At 46.8% G+C, this 17,678-nt stretch overlaps 1 protein-coding gene across 3 annotated transcripts in view; it reads right to left on the bottom strand.

The window, feature by feature from the left end:
* Positions 1-12,632: 12,632 nt before the first annotated feature.
* itchb (itchy E3 ubiquitin protein ligase b) overlaps positions 12,633-17,678 on the bottom strand; it is a 69,085-nt gene continuing 64,039 nt past the window's right edge. For all 3 annotated transcript variants that reach the window (XM_084334008.1, XM_084334009.1, XM_084334007.1), the window contains 3 exons: positions 17,514-17,610; positions 16,813-16,885; positions 12,633-13,956 (listed from right to left, as the gene is read on the bottom strand). In XM_084334008.1, coding sequence (XP_084190134.1) covers positions 13,857-13,956; positions 16,813-16,885; positions 17,514-17,610 — 270 coding nt within the window. In that variant the 3' untranslated portion in view covers positions 12,633-13,856. The remainder of the gene's footprint in view (positions 13,957-16,812; positions 16,886-17,513; positions 17,611-17,678) is intronic.

Raw genomic sequence — 17,678 nt, forward strand, 5'->3', positions numbered from 1 at the left:
ATTAAGCGAGCGCGAACACTCTGCAGCGGAACGAGAGCGCCTTCACGCGCAACTCCAAGCGCAAGCCCTTAGTGAACGCGAACACTCTGCAACTGAACGAGAGCGCTTCCAGGCGCAACAATGGAGTGAGGACGACCGCATAAGACTGGAGGAGAGGCGCCTTCAGACGGAAGAGAACATCGAACGAGACCGCGCCAATGCACAGCGCGACGCCGCCAATGCCCAGCGCGAAGCAGAGCGCGACCGGCTGCAGGCGCAGATGATAGAACAATTGATTGCCAGGGCGACACCCCCTCTCTCCGCACGGAGCTCCCGGAGATCATCATGACAAGGATCTAGGGCACCTTCCCCTCCCCGACCGGTCCATACGAGACCCAGCCACCGGGAAGAACCGGCCTACGTCGACGAGAGACTGACTAGAAGACTCCAGGACCTAGAAGAGGAAGAGGAAGAGGAGGAATGTCAAGCCCACCAGCAGCAACGTACTCTGGACCAGGAGGCCCAGTACAGCCCCGACTTCAGCCCCGAGTCACTGCACTACAAACCCCGACTCAACTCACGGGTGAGTTTGACGTACAGTCAGCACCGAGGAACAGCACCTGGGGACCCGGCCTCTGGTACCCACAAAGTACTAACCCACGACAACACGTACGGGGAGACTCGCCCAGGAGGCCTCTTCCCCTACGCTCACCAATGTGCCAGCCATCCATGGCATCGTACCTTGGCACACCGGCGTTCCCAGACTTTACGCGTGAGGACAGAGCACAGTACACGGAATTACGCATGTGTTTGGAGACTATGATGTCCGACGTCCCCGACGAGTCGTACAAATATGCCATCCTCCTCAAGCATCTCAAGGTGCCCAGAGCGCATAACATAGCGCTGGCATATTCCAACTCAAGCACCCCATACTCCGCGGCTCTAGTGGCCCTCGACCAGCGTTATGGACGCATATGGGACTACGTGATCCAAGAAATAAGGGATATCGACCGCCTCCCCCCAGCCAAAGACAATAGAGCACTGGATGACCTCTCTATCAAGGTACAATCCCTAGTAGGGATGCTGGGGTCCCAAAGGAGAAAGGGAGATATGAACTATATGCAAATTCTAATGTGGAGCGAATACTGGAGAAGCTCCCTCCAGCCCGCCAAGAGCGTTTTCGGCGGCAGAGAGACCACCGTGACCCCGACGGCCCCGAGCCATCCCTCCTAGACCTGGCCGCTTTCCTCGCAAGGGAAGTCAGCAGCCTACGACTGGACACATTCGTGTGGAGTGGATCTAGCCCAAGAGATGGACCTCGGAGGTCCAACGATAACCGCCGGTCAGTGACCGTTATGCACCAGGCCGAGTCAGTGCCGCAGCACAAGAACCACAGCACCCCCCCGACCAAGGGGAAGTGGAAGATTGTATGCCAGTACTGTGAAAAGGAACATTGGCTGTCTCAATGTGACACTTTCAAGAAGCTGACCGCTGACGAGGTGAGTCAGTGGATCAAAGCCAACCGCCGCTGCTTCCGCTGCGCGCACAGCCATATGGCAGCTGAGTGCCGTTTAAAGAAGAAATGCAGCAAGTGCGACGGCGCCCACTTGGAGGTCCTACACGACAGCAACAAGAAGAAACCCGTACCCCCAAGCAGCTCGAGAGTGAACGTCATGTACATAGACCCTGCGAAGAGCGGGAGCTCCCGAGTGCTCTTGAAGGTGGTCCGAGTGATATTAAGCTACGAGGACAAGGTCATGGACACTTACGCCGTCCTAGACGATGGGTCAGAAAAGACTCTCCTCCTCGCATCCGCCGCAGCCCGGCTGGGTCTGCGGGGGAGCGAAGAAACAATGACAATCCGTACCATTAGAAGAGACCTGAAGACCATAAAGGGTGAAAATGTCTCCTTCACGATAGCAGCGGTCGGGCAGCCCGAGAAGCAGTATAGCATTACTAACGCCTTCACCAGCCACGACATAGGCCTGTCACAGTACACCTACCCCATCCCAAAGCTGATGGAAAAATACGTGCACCTACGTCAACTACCTATACCGCTCATCGACGACGCCACCCCGACCCTGCTCATAGGATCCGACCACGCACACCTCATCGTCCCAACGGACCGGGTCCACATCGGGCCCAGAGGCTGTCCAGCAGCGGTCGAGACCCGCCTGGGTTGGACACTACAAGACCCCCTCTCCGGGTCTTCCAACCGACCGACAGCCACTCGCTGCCTCCACTCAAGGATAAACGAAGAAGACACAACCCTCTTACAGCACGTCGAGAGGCTATGGACATTAGACGCAATGCCCTTTAAGAATGAAAAGAAACTTGTTCGCTCAAAGGAAGACACTTATGCCATAACCCTCCTCGAGCAGAGGACAAAGAGAGTCGAGGTCAATGGAGTGATGAGATACGCAACTCCACTCTTGAGGCGAGAGGGCATGCCCACCCTCCACGCCTCAAAAGAAGCGACAGAGCGATATCTACTGAACACCGAGCGGCGTCTAGCCAAAGACCCCACTCAAGCCACTGTGTACCGCGCTGAGATCGACAAGCTGATCACAGCGGGACACAAAGAAAATTGACATTCAAGAGGCCGACCAGACGATCGAATCATGGTACGTGCCCCACCACAAGGTCCACCACAACGGCAAGGATCGCATTGTATTCAACTGCAGCTACCAGATCGGACTACAGAATCTGAATAAAGAACTCTTGCCCGGCCCAACACTCGGCCCCTCTCTACTCGGCGTACTACTACGTTTCCGCCAAGACAAGGTGGCCATCAGCGGCGACATCAAAGGGATGTTCCTGCAGGTGCGACTAGTGGAGGAGGACAAGCCCTTGCTGCGGTTCCTATGGAGAGAGAGGATCAAAGATGAGCAACCATCCATCTACCAATGGGAGGTCCTCCCCTTCGGAACCACATGCAGCCCATGCTGTGCTGCGTTCGCACTGCAAAAACATGTGACAGAAGACCCTGAAGCTGACGAGGAGGTCAGACAAAGTGTAGAGAGGAGTTTCTATGTGGACAACTGTCTGCAAAGCGTCTCGACGCCAGAAGAAGCCGAAACCCTCCTACTCAAGCTCCGCGCCTCACTGATCAAAGGCGGCTTTGATCTCCGGCAGTGGGCCAGCAGTGACCCTCAAGTACTTCGCAGCCTCTCACCAGAGACAAAGGCAGCAAGCAGCGAGACCTGGATGGCGACCATCCCAGGTGAAGCACAAGAAATGACATTAGGCCTAGTCTGGCGCTTCAAAACAGACTCGCTCCATTACAAATACACACCCCTGACCACGGAGCAGGGAAGGTCGACCCCTCTACCGACCACCAGACGGAGCGTATACAGAACACTCGCAAGGCAATACGACCCGCTGGGGTGTATCCTACCTTACACCACCCGGGCAAAAATGATTGTACGAGAGCTGTGGGACAAGGAACAGGGCTGGGACGACCCCATACCCGACCACCTCGCTTCCATCTGGAGAGAGTGGGAGAGAGAACTCAACTCGCTCCAAAATGTGAACATACGCCGAAGCTACTTCCCACCAACAGTGCGGCTGGAGACGTGCCAGATGGACCTGCACGTCTTCAGCGACGCCTCAGAAGTGGCCTACGGCTCGGTGGCTTACTTGCGGGCCCGAGAGGAGGGAGGAGAAATACACACAGCCTTCATCCTGGCTCGCTCAAGGATAGCCCCCCGCAAGCAACAATCGATCCCGCGTCTAGAGCTCTGCGCAGCTCTGGTAGGCGCGCAACTCGCCACGTTAATCCAACGTGAACTCACCATCCCGGTGCAAAGAACAATCTTGTGGTCAGACTCCATGACCGTACTCACATGGATCCAGTCCGATTCTTGTAGATACAAGGTCTTCGTGGGAGTCAGAATCACAGAGATCCAAGACCTAACAGGATCAGCGTGCTGGAGGTACGTGGACACGAAACAGAACCCAGCAGATGTCATCACACGGGGGATGTCCCTAGATGACCTCACACGTCACAATATCTACAGTGACGGTCCTGAGTTCCTCAAGCTCCCGGAAGAGTGGCCTAACCCCACCCCTCGGGAGGCTAGTCAAGAGGAGGCAGAGATCAAGAAATCTATGTTCTGTGGGTTGACGCACACCCCAGTCCCCACTGACCCTAACATAGACGACTGCCCCACCTTTGAGAGTGCGCAGTTAAAGACATTCCTGTGGCACCACCCTGAGGTTCCCCCCACTACCGACATTAACGCAGCTAACTACGAAGAGGCAGAACTCCTTCTGCTACAGCGAGCCCAAAGAGACTCGTTCCCCGACGAGCTAGACTGCCTGCAGGGAACAAAGCCAGTCCCGTCAGACAGCAGACTGCTCCACTTGGCCCCCGAGCGCGACACCCATGGCCTCATCAGGGTGGGTGGTCGTCTGAGACGGGCCCCGGACTTAACGGATGACGTCAAGTTTCCTATAGTCCTCAACAGCCGACAAGGTCACCGAGCTCATCATAAAGAAATACGACGAGGATGTGCACCACGCTGGGGCAGAGAGAGTCTTCGCTGAGATCCGACGTCGCTATTGGATACTGCAAGGAAGAGAAGCAGTACGACGCTTCCAGCGGACCTGTCTAGACTGTCGCAAGTGGCGAGCACAGCCCAGTATACCCATGATGGCAGACCTGCCTCCCTGTCGCCTCCGACTCGGCGATAAGCCCTTTCACTCCACTGGCGTGGACTGCTTCGGCGCGCTCTACGTGAAGAAAGGAAGAGGGACGGAGAAGAGGTGGGGCATTGTATTCAAGTGCATGACCACCCGAGCAATACACATAGAACTCCTTCCGACCATGAGTATGGACTCATTCCTCATGGCCTTCCGGAGATTCACAGCGCGAAGAGGAAAACCGTCTACATTGTTGTCTGATCACGGGACAAACTTCAAAGGCGGAGAAAGAGAGCTGAGAGAGAGCTTCCAAGCCATGGGTCCAGAACTTAAGACCCACCTCGCTCCTTCTCAGATCGACTTCCAGTTTAACCCCCCGAACGCCCCTCACTTCGGGGGAACCTGGGAAAGAGAAGTACGTTCCATAAAGACAGCTCTGTACGCCGTGCTTGGGGCCCAGACCGTGGCTGAAGAAGTCCTCACGACAGTCCTCACAGAGATCGAGGGAGTATTGAACTCAAAGCCCCTCGGTTACGTCTCAAGTGATGTAGCAGATGTCGACCCAGTCACCCCCAACACTCTCTTGATGGGGCGGCTGGACCCCGCGCTCCCACAGACGGTGTACAGACCCGAAGAAGCGAACGGCCGAAGAATGTGGAGGTACAGTCAAGTATTGGCTGACAAGTTTTGGAACAGTTTCCACCTCCACTACCTACCGTCTCTCCAAACCCGCCAGAAATGGGTAAAAGATAGAGACAACTTACAAGTGGGCACAGTCGTTATGATCATAGACTAGTCACTACCCCGAGCTATGTGGCCGGCCGGCCGCGTAAGCAAAGTGATCACTGGTGCCGACGGAAAGGTCAGAGCGGCAGAAGTTATTGTCCAGGGACGGACCTACACCCGACCCGTGGCGAGGCTGATAGAATTGCCGAGGCTCCCTGACTCCCTTGATGATGATCATGACCCACTGACTTTGTAGATTGCCCTACTCCCCACAACAGACATTGAGCAGTTGACAGGACTATTAATCTGTCTTCCTTTTAACTAATTAGGTGCGGACTAATTAGGAGGCGGCTGTTGTGAAGGGCCAGATTAAACTGAATATATATATGTATCGTTTGATATACTTTGTATATTATTTATATATATACACGGAATATCCCTTTACCTGCGTACAGACCAGAGTAATATTCGCTCTCCTATTGGACAGCGCCCCCAGGCGCCAATGCGCAAGCCCCCAACGGCAAGTTCAAAGACAACTCCAGGCATGTCAGAACATGCCCAGAGTCTGCGTAGTAATACGAGACAAGGACTGAGGTTGGGACTAGATATTCACTTAAGTATAAATACGGCGCAGGTGTAAACAGCAGTAATTCAGTTCAGTACCTTACCACCTTCACCACGAGTCAACGTGCAGTGAAGTGAGCAACCTTGCATCTAAATAGAGCATTGAGAACCGCGTGCGAATAGAATGTTAAAGTGTCAGAGTTTAATGCAGTAACGTTGAGTTCGACTTAATCTAATGTGAAGTAATAGTCGATCATTTATTGTATATCGTGCGGCCACAGTTCTTCCGTGTGTAGCATTACCCATCGGTTCGTCGTGTCTTTAGCTAGTGCACTTATCCAGGCTGTGTGGCCTAAATACGTCGCCCACACCCGAGGAGTCCTAGGCGAGAACCGTTGGACATGTACACAGGAGAATTGGCACCGGCGATTGCAGAACCATTCATGGTTGGATTATATTGCTTTGGGACCGTGACCACCGGAGAAGAGCACCGTTGATTTCCACTATCATTTGGGATTTAACCTCGTGAGGATTACCACTCGGGCCTGCCTCGTGGAAGGGGCTGGCTAGCTGTCGTCAATGCTGTCGAGCATCTTGGATTACAACTATTGCTTTTGTCTGCGGATCAAGGGAGTACAAGCACCGACTCCTGTACCTGGAGCCTCTTTATTCCTCGTTGACTCAGACGGAGTACCTGAACATTCCTCTACCCATTGTCTCCAGTTGGTACCGGTGTTGCCCTATATAATTGCTACTATACAACAGGTGGCGTCAGCTTAGACCCATCGTAGGATTCCTACTATTCTTAGTGACTTATGCTCTTGACTGACTTTACGTATATTCTTCGCCATACAAGCGCGACCCTAATTCTCATTCTGTAACCTAACGTTGCCTAATAATAATAAATTACCCTCCAATAGTATTTCTGTGTCAATGCCGTGTTCTTGTGAGTGTTCACCATCTATATTTGATGTACTGTTTGGCCAGTAATTAAAGTACATAACTAGCAGTGGTTTAATATATCACAATCTTTAATACAGTCAGGGTTTTGTAACCCCTCAGTTACAACTTTCCAATATCGGAGCTGCTAATGCAGCAGATTTTGTATGAAACCTAACTGCAGCAATAGGATCAGCCTTACTACTAATAGGAGCAGGTGCGACCAACTTCGCTTTTGCTCTTTTAGGGCACTCGTTCTTCCAATGACCTTCCCCCAAACAATGACAAACTCAACTACGGTCTATTCTATTTTACCACATGAACCTAGATCACACTTAGATGAATAGGCTTCCGACTCTCTCAGACATTTCATTTAGGAGATTACCAAAATATTTCTCTCTGCGAGCCCAATCACTCTGTGCACACTCTACGAAGTTTCCCTTGTGAGTTAGAACGTACTCAACTGCCATCATGGCAGGCTCATAGGCGGTTTTCACTTTCCTCTCATTGATATACGTGGCTACACGTTCAGGGAGGGTATTCTTAAACTGTTCTCTTAAGTCTTCTAGGTTTTCAACCTCAGATGCAACACACCAGCGGTTAAAAGGTTATAGTCTTTAAAAAAAAATTTTACTTATCCGTAGTTATCCGTTCACGGTTCTTGCTAAATAAAAACGTCAGTTTTAAACAACTTAATAAAACACCTGCTCCATTTTTTGTTTCTCAGTCCATTCACATTTAAGGAAGTTATTGACACTTTAGGCTGGTAACGATATGCCTCCTAAAGTGTGTAAACGGAAGTACAGGCTACATGCTTTCCGGTTTCGACAAAACAATTATAGAAAAGTGCACACTATTTCCTCGTTTAAGCCACTGCAACGGCTTTGCCTGAAGAATTTACTACATGACTGGGATGTTTTAGCTTGTTTGCAACAGGGTTCGGGAAAAGTTTGGTCCGTTTGGAGGCAGCTTCCAGCGGAAGTACATCGGAAATTCTACCCCATACACACTTTCGGCAGTAGTTCTTTACCAGGCTTGATCTCATGGAGGAGATAAAACTGGGAACGAGGTTATTGACACAGTAGCACACATGAGGAAGCAGACGATGCAAAACATATTCCTGACACCTTCTTACTTCTCTCAATTTCCTTTTCAATAGGTTGATAGTCCCCTCACTGATGTCCATCTCCGGCAGACAGCTGAGATGTCCTCGAAGACATTCTCCACGCCCGCAGACTGGCTCCCCGTCTCAGGCACCTCCAGCCGATCACCTTCTCACCCATGAGACATGCTGGTGCTTTAGTAGGACATCTAGTGGCTCAATGTTATCTATAGCACCTTTAAAATTAGTACTATGTCCTTAAGAACAACCAAGAATATAGCTGCCTTCACACAGCACCTCGTTCAGCCAATAAGGCAAAAACACTCAAGCCTGTAGATTCAATTTATTTAAGGTGTACAATTTTACACATCCTTCCTGTAAATCCTAAATCAAACAGGGGAAAAAATATATAGTGTATAAACATTTACAATTCATTCTCATGTACAGGGGGGAGCAGGGGGGGTTTTAATGGCACAAGGACGATCCCGGAGACTGAAAAATAAAAGGAGCAGAGATTTTATTTGCAATGCACATAAATTATCATATTTACATATTTGCTTGCTTTGCTACTGCTTGCCTGGGATTTCAATTCTTGATCTACCCAGAACAACATGATGATGAAACAACACTTGCTCCTTTTAAGTCCTGCAGCCTTTTTGCACACTACTGAGATGCACCATATCGGGCTGGATTTAGCGAAAGCATGTTGTGCTGAAATCCCACTTGGTTCCACTAGAAGCCACTGTAGTGTTTCCCCACTTCTATTTCCTTGAAGCGGTAATGTGCTGGAACCAAGGTTTGCTCCCATATCGTTTTCCAGTACCAGTACCTGGTAGAAACCAACATGTTGAAAACCAGTGGTTGAAAGTGGTCCAATCCTAGATACATTTTGGGGAATGCAGACCCTAGACTTGCCAACACTTGCCAAAAAAGCTAATTTCTCTGCCTCCCAAGTTACAGAGCCATCTTCTTTCAGTGGTGCATGATTAGTAATTAACTTCTTCCCTTGTGCATGTCTTAGAAATAGGATTGGTTTAAGTTTAGTTTCATGGACATCATTCATGCTGGTAAGGTCTATAGCTTCCTCTGGGAGAGTCATATGCTTACCGGCATGACTGACAGCTGTGACACCAACCGAGCCAATTCAAAAGTACCGGTATCAATGGATTAGGAAGTTAGCTAGATAACTTGAATCTAACAATATCTTTTCACATTTTCATATTGAATGTGTAAAACTAAACTTGAATATTCAAGTTTAGGAATGTGATTCCGTCGTACACATTGCCAATTGTTACGTAGTTATGAACCACAATATCCAAATGTAGTCAAATTGCTTCACAAATTCACCACTGGGAGTGGAGTTTAACCAACTCTCCTTCATTCTGTTCCACTCCTCGCATAGCAGTGCTCCCAGTAGGAGAGCTTCTGGGTCGAGAGCTACAGTAGTTCAGACTCGGATGTCAAGTCTAACCTCTTACAGACCAGGGTTGAGAGATCAAGCAATTCATTCACAAAAGTGGATTTTCCTTCAAATTCTAAATATTGAAAAACCTTTGGCATGAAAAGGGACAGAGAACGGATGCTCAATCACCAGCAAGAAAATGGCAATTTGTAATTACATTTCTAATTGAATTGGATTGATTCCAACCCTGTCGCAGACTCAATTGACCATTCACACAGAGGCCATTTTGCTCTTCTTATATCATGCTCAGGATTGGATTGGATCAGGAAAGGAATCCCGTCCTGAGAATGACATAATTATGGGCAAAATGGCCACCATGTGAATACAGTCAACCGTGACATCTGAGTCCGAGGAGACTACAGGGAGTCATGAATGAAAGCAGGGACTCTAGCCTCCGCTCTGTGGCGAGTGTCTGACGGCTTGGATGAGATGCCGTGTGTGTGCCCGGGATTAGCCAAGGGACAGCGTTTCTACCGTTTCTATATGAATTGAGTTTTGCCACAGATTCATCAAGTCTTCAAGTTGGATGTTTTCTAAGTTTGGATTGTACTATTATTGTATCAACGAAACGGATACCGATCCCATGGTTAGCAGTGAATGATGTGCATCAGTACACAGGTATCATTACATGTATCATTTATGCTAGCGAGGGCTTGTGCTGCCTCAACAACACTTAGTCTCATGGGCTCCTATCTAAGAACATCTGTTGTTTCTCTCATTGGGCCGACTTCGAGTCAAAGAAATAGTGAAATCAAACTGTACCAATTTGTTTCTGGGGATCCCCTGGAAGATGTTTGCCAGCGCTACCGATCCAAATCAAAAGCACGTACTTGATTTGGACGAAAGAATGTGTCACACACATGATTAAGTACTTCTCCCTAGTAAAGCACCAAAATACTTCAGTACACTGAACCACACTCAATATTCAACTCCCTTCACCGCTTCTGTGTTTTGGTATAGGGCAAAAAACCCATCATTATGATTGATCTTTTATAAATATAAAATAGATTCAACGTGTTAAAAACTCTCCCAGACTCAACTAAAAAGGCTACATATATAGAGCTACACGTAATTTCCTCCGAGCCTTGGCAAAAGATGCATTTGAAATGGCATTAAAAGGGGAATAATTGAAAATAGAAAGAATTATTGGATTCAGTTTGCCTCGAATTAGACATTTTCCCCTTGGCTCTGGGGCTGTTCCGCCTTCTACTTCTTCTTATCGTCGATGCTTTAAGTTGTTTTGGGTATACACGTCAGCTCAATGAATCAATGTAAACATGCTAAATCGAGCGTAGTGTGCACTATAGCATAGAACTCTGAGTGCATGTCAAAATATTTGATGCCATTTCAAATAGTAATTTCTGCCAGGACAGCTTGTCTCGGGCACAGCCTTACAGTCATTCTCTGCACACGTTATGTTAGTTTAAACAACACCACCCCAAGGAGGACAAGGAGGATGTAGGGTTTGGTTAAGTTGATATTATAGATAAGATACAAACATCTTGCTCTCCCAGAGCGCTCTAAACTAGGGCTCGGGTCAATTCACTTTCAATTCAATCTATTTAACGTAAACGATGTGAAACAGTGATTTTGCCCATTTCCCAGGAAATGCAAACATTCACCAACTCCACAGTGAATCTGCACATTAACCAGGAGCTACACATTTCCCATGAAATGTGCAAAATCATGTTTTTTTTTTTATTTACTGCAAGATATCAAACTTATTAACAGATAGTTGGGGATGAATGCTCCATCGCCAGCATATCATATAAATGTATTGAATTTAAAGGAAATTGACCACTCAACTCTGCTCTCAATATGTTTGATCTTGTATTGTAGAATTAAGACTGGCCCTATAAAACTAGGGTCATTTTTAAGTCACATCTCCTTATAAAAAGGACAATTCTGGTTATCTGTTAACCTAGACCTTATGTCTCCATTACGTGGCATCATACCAATTATGCTGACCTAATTGCTGTCATTTGGGCCACTATTGAGAGAGCTATGTTTTAGGCTCTCAACCTAATCCAAATGACATGTTTTGAATCGATCACGATGATGCCAGGTGATAGAAAAATAAAGTCCAGGTTGAAAATAGCCTGAATTATTCTTAATCTCTCATACCATCATAAATATTGGGGGATACAAGCCCCACACAATCTTTTAGCGATTCACAGATCAAATGCTATGGAGATAGAAACACAAGACACTCAATACACCAGTGGCTTTTCCTCTGTCCGTCTGAATAGGGCCGTCCTCGTCTAAACAATTAAACCAGTCGACTAATAGTCGAGACATTTTCCAACCAATCGATTAATTTGAAATTAATTGGTTGATCAACTGATAAACAAATCTGTAAAATCTTGAGTTTCTCACGTGCAATAATGCAAAAGCACCTCCTTAAAAGGTATAATCCGTAATGCCATCAAACAGCGACCTCTAGGCAAAAGAGGTCTTCTTGGCAATGCGCTTTGTTTAGGTTTGATGTACAAGTTACAGAGAAGGTGTTTGTATAAGACCCCGTCCTGTATACCCACTCAAATTCAAGCCACACATCAAACCAAAACAAAGTAGTGTAAAGAAAGCAGCACAGTACCAAGAGGGGCTCCCCTTTGCCCTAGAGATCACCGTTTGATCGCATTACAGATTCTACCTTTAACCAGCAGTGTTGCAGTGCTAGTTTTGGAAGTGGGGGAGCACACCTACTGTTTGACTATGATTACAGAGTGTAGACAGTGCCTACATTTGGTTTCATCATTTGAAAATGTGCTGCCCCCACTACAAACCTGATTAACAGAGATGTGCTTATTTTTTCAGGAAATAACTCACAATAAAAAACATAACAATCGACAAATAAATTCTTGGTGAACTAAGACCAAACCGACTGATTAATTAACTATGAGGGCCCGGGGTGTCAGCCATACCTCTGACAGCGCCAAGACTATCTATTGTGGTGTAGGGGTCATTCGGGATTACACGGTCATCACTCAACTGATAATCAATATTCAATAATAATTATTATGAATCTGTAATCGATATTAAAAAGGATACTGTGGCATTTAGAATTTAGGCAGAATTTTATACCTTTAAATGATCTTTTCACCAGGCACTTCATTATGTTTTTAGCTTACAGTTAGTGGTGCCCCTTGGATTCAGTGACTGCGAACAATGTTAACAAGCGGATTATAATTTTTTTGGGGGGGGGGGGGGGGGGGGGGGGGGGACTGAAAAGACAAATGTACTTTCCCAACAATATGACAAGTGTCTGGTGAGAAAAACAAAAACAAAGTAAAATTCAAAACATCAAGGTATCCCTTTAATGTAACAAAGCTTCTTTGTTTTGTTTGTGAAACTTTCCCCCGCCCTGAAACCAGTTTACCTTAGAGCTGGGTATCATATGAAATGTTTCTATAACGCTGCCAAACAGATAAACAATATTATTTTCGATACCTTACTTTGCTGAGTTATGTATTGTGTGCTGTAGGAGCCAATCAGGGCTTTGGTACATTTTGGAAGAAAAGAAGAAACAGCCAATCACAAAGCCTTATATCTTGTTACAAACATGCTTATTAGCACACCGATGCCAATTAGATTAACTACTTAGATATTGAAATATGGCATTGAATGACAGCATTTTTAGATACTCGATAGTATTGAAGCAATTTGATCGATACCATAAAAGTATTGAATTTCGATACCCAGCCCTACTATCGATCTTGCCGTTACACGGTCAGATGGTCATTCCGGGTAAGAAGGTCTTTCATTCCCTCAAACGGAAAAGCTTTGGAACACACAGATGTCGGTAAAGGATGCTAGGGGGAAACCCTGTTGTCCTATCAGTATGACGTCATAGAGGATGGGTTTCCAGATTCCATGCATAATATGGAGGACATTCTGAGAGACAGGACCGGCTTCCTGTGGTTTTGGCTAGAATTATAAGACGAGGAGTCGGGAGAGCGTCGTCATAGAAACGTTCGATAGCTTCCCCATGACAACCGGGGAAGACCAATCGAAGTTGTGAGAAGTAGTGTCACATCCCCTGGGGTTGAACATCTTCTGTGTGAGAATGCCGAGGCCATGTCCCAATCCTCGCCATAGTATTCTAGTGTTTTGGTTTTGATGAAAAGCGGAAAAACAATAAAATAAGGAAAAACGAATGTACCCACCAGGCATCGAATGGTTTCTAGGGCCTCATGTGAGCAGCGCTAACATGGGTCAGAGGTCAGGACCCCGAGACCCAGCTCCATATCAACAACATGTACACAGCAGTCATGTGTGCACAAACACGTCGCACATGTGCACGTCTTCAAGAGGCTCCCTGATCTAAAGACTGGCAGCATTCCTTCCTATTTAGACGCATCTCCTCCATCGCTCCTCTCATTGTCCATCCATCCGTCCGTCCATCTGTCCACCTGTCGGTACCCCCCACCCACGGGTGTCTCACTCCTGTCCGAAGCCTTCGGTCTCCTCGATGGCAAACATCAGCTTCTCTTTCAGCTGCTCATAGCTCTTGTAGGGAGGCAGGTCAAGTCGGTTGAAGCTAGGAGAAAATGTTTTATATTTAAGCCGACAATAAACTTACCAGTCCGTGGGAGACAAACAAAAAGCTCTGTGTGTTCATTGAGAAGTTAAGGAACCCGACAACAGTATGGGGAATGGGAAACGGATACAGATCAGCTAACCCAGCGGTTGGCCAAAAACACATCTCTCGGAATTTTAAGCTAGGCTAGTGGTCTGTACACCGCTTCCATTCATTTGTGCTAAGATAGGCTAGCTTGCAGCCGGATAGCTTTCTACTGAATGCACAGGAGGAAATTGGTCTTCTTGTCCGACTCTGGAGAAGACAGGAAGCAGCATTTCCCCATAATGTTGACGTGTTCCTTTAACCTCATAGCGTGCACTGGCATGTATACGTGCCGCTTTGCCCTTGCGAGCAAGTCACAGCACTTTGCCAGCGTCTAGCGCCTCGGGGGGCTGCACGGTTTACTCAATCATCTCTCAAAGACCCATTTCTGAACAGATTTTTATAAAATTCTGACCTGTACTACATAAGACTTCAGGCTATGGAATCCACCAGAGAAGAATGTGAGTACACAAGTTCAAGTTCAACTCAAGTTCAGACCTCTGTTACTCTAAAAGTGTAAAACTGTGTAAAAAAAAAGTGTAAAACTGTTGCACTAAAAGTGATTCTCCTTTTTTGCATTAGTAACTTCAGAATGTTATATTTCAAAAGAGACCAGGCTCATGCATGTGCTATAAGTATAAAGCTAAGCTTTGCAAAAAAAAAAGTATGCAGTCCTCAAGTTCAAGTAAAAACAAAAATGGCCACTTTTCTGGGTGCCTGTTGAGTGCCACGCCCCTTCCGGGAAGTGACCTGGCCTTGCCGTCCATTAACCCCATGTAAACGTAGTTGTAGTTTGTAGAGCTAAACCTATATTTTATAGTATAGCTATGGGTCTAATAACCCGGTCGAGTCTCAGTGAGTTGCTTCCAGTCAACGTGCAAAAAACTGATTATTTTTTCATCCGTACATTTCCGTTTTATACCGTTTTGAATATGAATATAGTTTGATTGCTTCCGAGTAATTCCAGGGAAAAGACGCGAAAATAGCGTTTTAGTGTAATTCAATAAACACGTTGTAATTTTTCGCCTGATTATCGGATCTTCCTGAAATCAATGCTAGTTCATCATCATTATCCTTCCTCGTGCAAGCATGCAATGTGGTTTAGACCGGCGTGCCAAACGGCAGACAGCAACACACATAAAACACAGATAGCTTCAATCGTGGTAGAAATAAATATCAGATCAACGCAAGCTTTCATATAGTGTCCTTACCTGGTATCTGATGTAATGCAAAAAAAATTATCCAATTATCTGATCGCCATTCCAGTTATCCACAGCAATCCTGTCTCCGACGTTGTTGGGCATTGCACTTCAACGGGCGGGCGGGGTCAGTAGTCAAAACCATCCCTACAAGCGTGTGTTTTGCCGGAGTGTTTAGGACCCGCCCCCACGCCGCAGCTCAGTAGAGAAAAGAAACGAACCCGTTTCTAACGGGGTGCAATAATGGCTGAAGGCGTTAGAGGGCGGTATAAGACCGCCTGCGAACTCAGACACACTCAGAACAGTATGCACAAGGTGCCCCGCTGAATTATGAATGGCAATAGCGATTAAAATAAATACTGTGAGAAAAACTTAGATCTACGTTTCCGGCACTCAACGATTGGGCGACAGAAACGTAGTTCTACTTGAACGGCACCGGAAGTGTTAAGACTTTGGGTGCCAAAAACGATTAAAGTCGTTTCTGGGCCTAAGTCGTTCAGTGCCAGAAACGTCTTAAGTTGTAAGTCATTTCTGGGTTGTTATTCCTTTTTTTCGATATGTTTATTCATTATCCACCCAGGGAGACTGTTGTACCATATGGAATGAGTCTGAGGTCCCCAAGGTGCAATACCGGCTGCATTCCGCTAGACGGCGGTATCGAGCACCCTTTGTGACCTTGTATCTTTCTCTGTGGGATGGCCACACGTCTCCGGTTTCATGTTTCCTTGTCGGGCGAGGGCAGCTGTTCTGCCGGGTTCCATCGAAACGTGTCAAATAACCCCGATCCATATGTTGTGGTGGATTATGCCGTGAGCCAAATGGACATTGGATGTATCAGATGGCGATCAAACAATTGGAATATTATTTTTGGAATACTCCCGATCACAGGTAAGAATGATCTGACGTCAATTTTAGCTTGATCCTGCAATGCTTTTACACCAATCGGGCTGATAACCGTTTTTAGTTTTCAATGCGAATGCCGTTACTGACAATCAAATAATCAGAAACGAACCTATGATATAGATTTGATTTCGGGATAATAGCGTATAGAGGCAAGAAATGGCAACGTCTATAGTGGAATGGACGTATAGGGCTTTAACCCAGCATTTCATGAATTACCCTAGACCGCTCTAAAACCACTTATATTCACCACGGTATAACACGGGAACGTATGGATGGAAACATTTATTCTTTTTCACAGATTGAACGATAGATAGGTGAGGTAAAATGGGCCATAGTATTGTATTCATAGCTATAATATAGAATATAGTTATAGCTCTACAAACAAGGTGACGGATCCCTATCTATCTACTGGTGGCGTCGCAACAGACGGCTTCGTCTAATAGCTGGCACTCAAAGTGTTAAGAGGTTAAGGTGGAAAAAATGTATGGTATTATATCTATTTTGAATGTTTTATATATTTAATATTTATATATATTTTCTTTAAAACAGTAAAAAAAAATCAATTATTTACACATTATCCAAAACACAGCTCTACTGTGTTTATACACAATACACTAAGTTACAGTCCCTAGATAATAATGGTTTGGAGCTGTGTGTGGTTTCAACTCACCAGGTGTGACTCCTGGGAAGCCAGTTCTCTTTGCCCACCTTCTCTATACAGAACTTCTGGGGACCGTTGCTCCCTGTGAAGACAAACGTATAACAGCACTCAATGTAAACTCCTATATAAAGTAAAACGTGGGATATGTGGACTCCGAGGTACTTGAAACTGTCGACTCTCTTGACCGGTGCCCCGTCGATGCTGAGGGGGCTGTAGTCCCTAGGCCCAGACCTCCTAAAATCCACAATCATCTCTTTCATTTCGCTGACGTTCAGGGAGAGGTTGTTCTCCCGGCACCACAGCGCCAGGTTCTCTACCTCTCCCAGGTAGGCCCTCTCATCGTTTGCAGAGATCAGGCCAACCACAACTGTGTCGTCAGCAAACTTGATGATTGTGTTGCTGTTGTGCTTTGCCACACAGTCATGTGTGTAAAGCGAGTAGAAGAGGGGGCTCAGAACACAGCCCTGGGGGGCCCGTGTTGAGAGTGATGGATGAGGAGGTGCAGTTACCTACTCTCACTGGCAGAGGTCGTAGTTCAAGCCCAGGTCTCTGAGCTTGACTACAAGCTTGTAGTCAATAAATAGCATTCTCACATAGTTCCCCTGCCTCTTGTCCAGACGTGTTAAATGTTAAAATACGGAGCAAGCTTCACCCGCTAACCCACCCACCCACCCGCCCGGCCCTGCACTCCTTCCGGTCCTCCTACTCACCCAAGAGGTCAGCAAAGCCTCCAACAGGAAGTCGACAGGTACCGGTGACAAACTGCAGCAGCCGCATCCTCTTCTCATTGTCCATCTCCTTCATCAGCTGCAGGACAGAGGGATGTACCACTTAGTCTAAAACAACTTGCTAACACTTTTTCATTCTCTTCTCAT

Source organism: Notolepis coatsorum (genome assembly GCF_963971535.1).
Source record: "Notolepis coatsorum genome assembly, chromosome: 17".
In the NCBI taxonomy this organism is placed as follows: Eukaryota; Metazoa; Chordata; class Actinopteri; order Aulopiformes; family Paralepididae; genus Notolepis; species Notolepis coatsorum.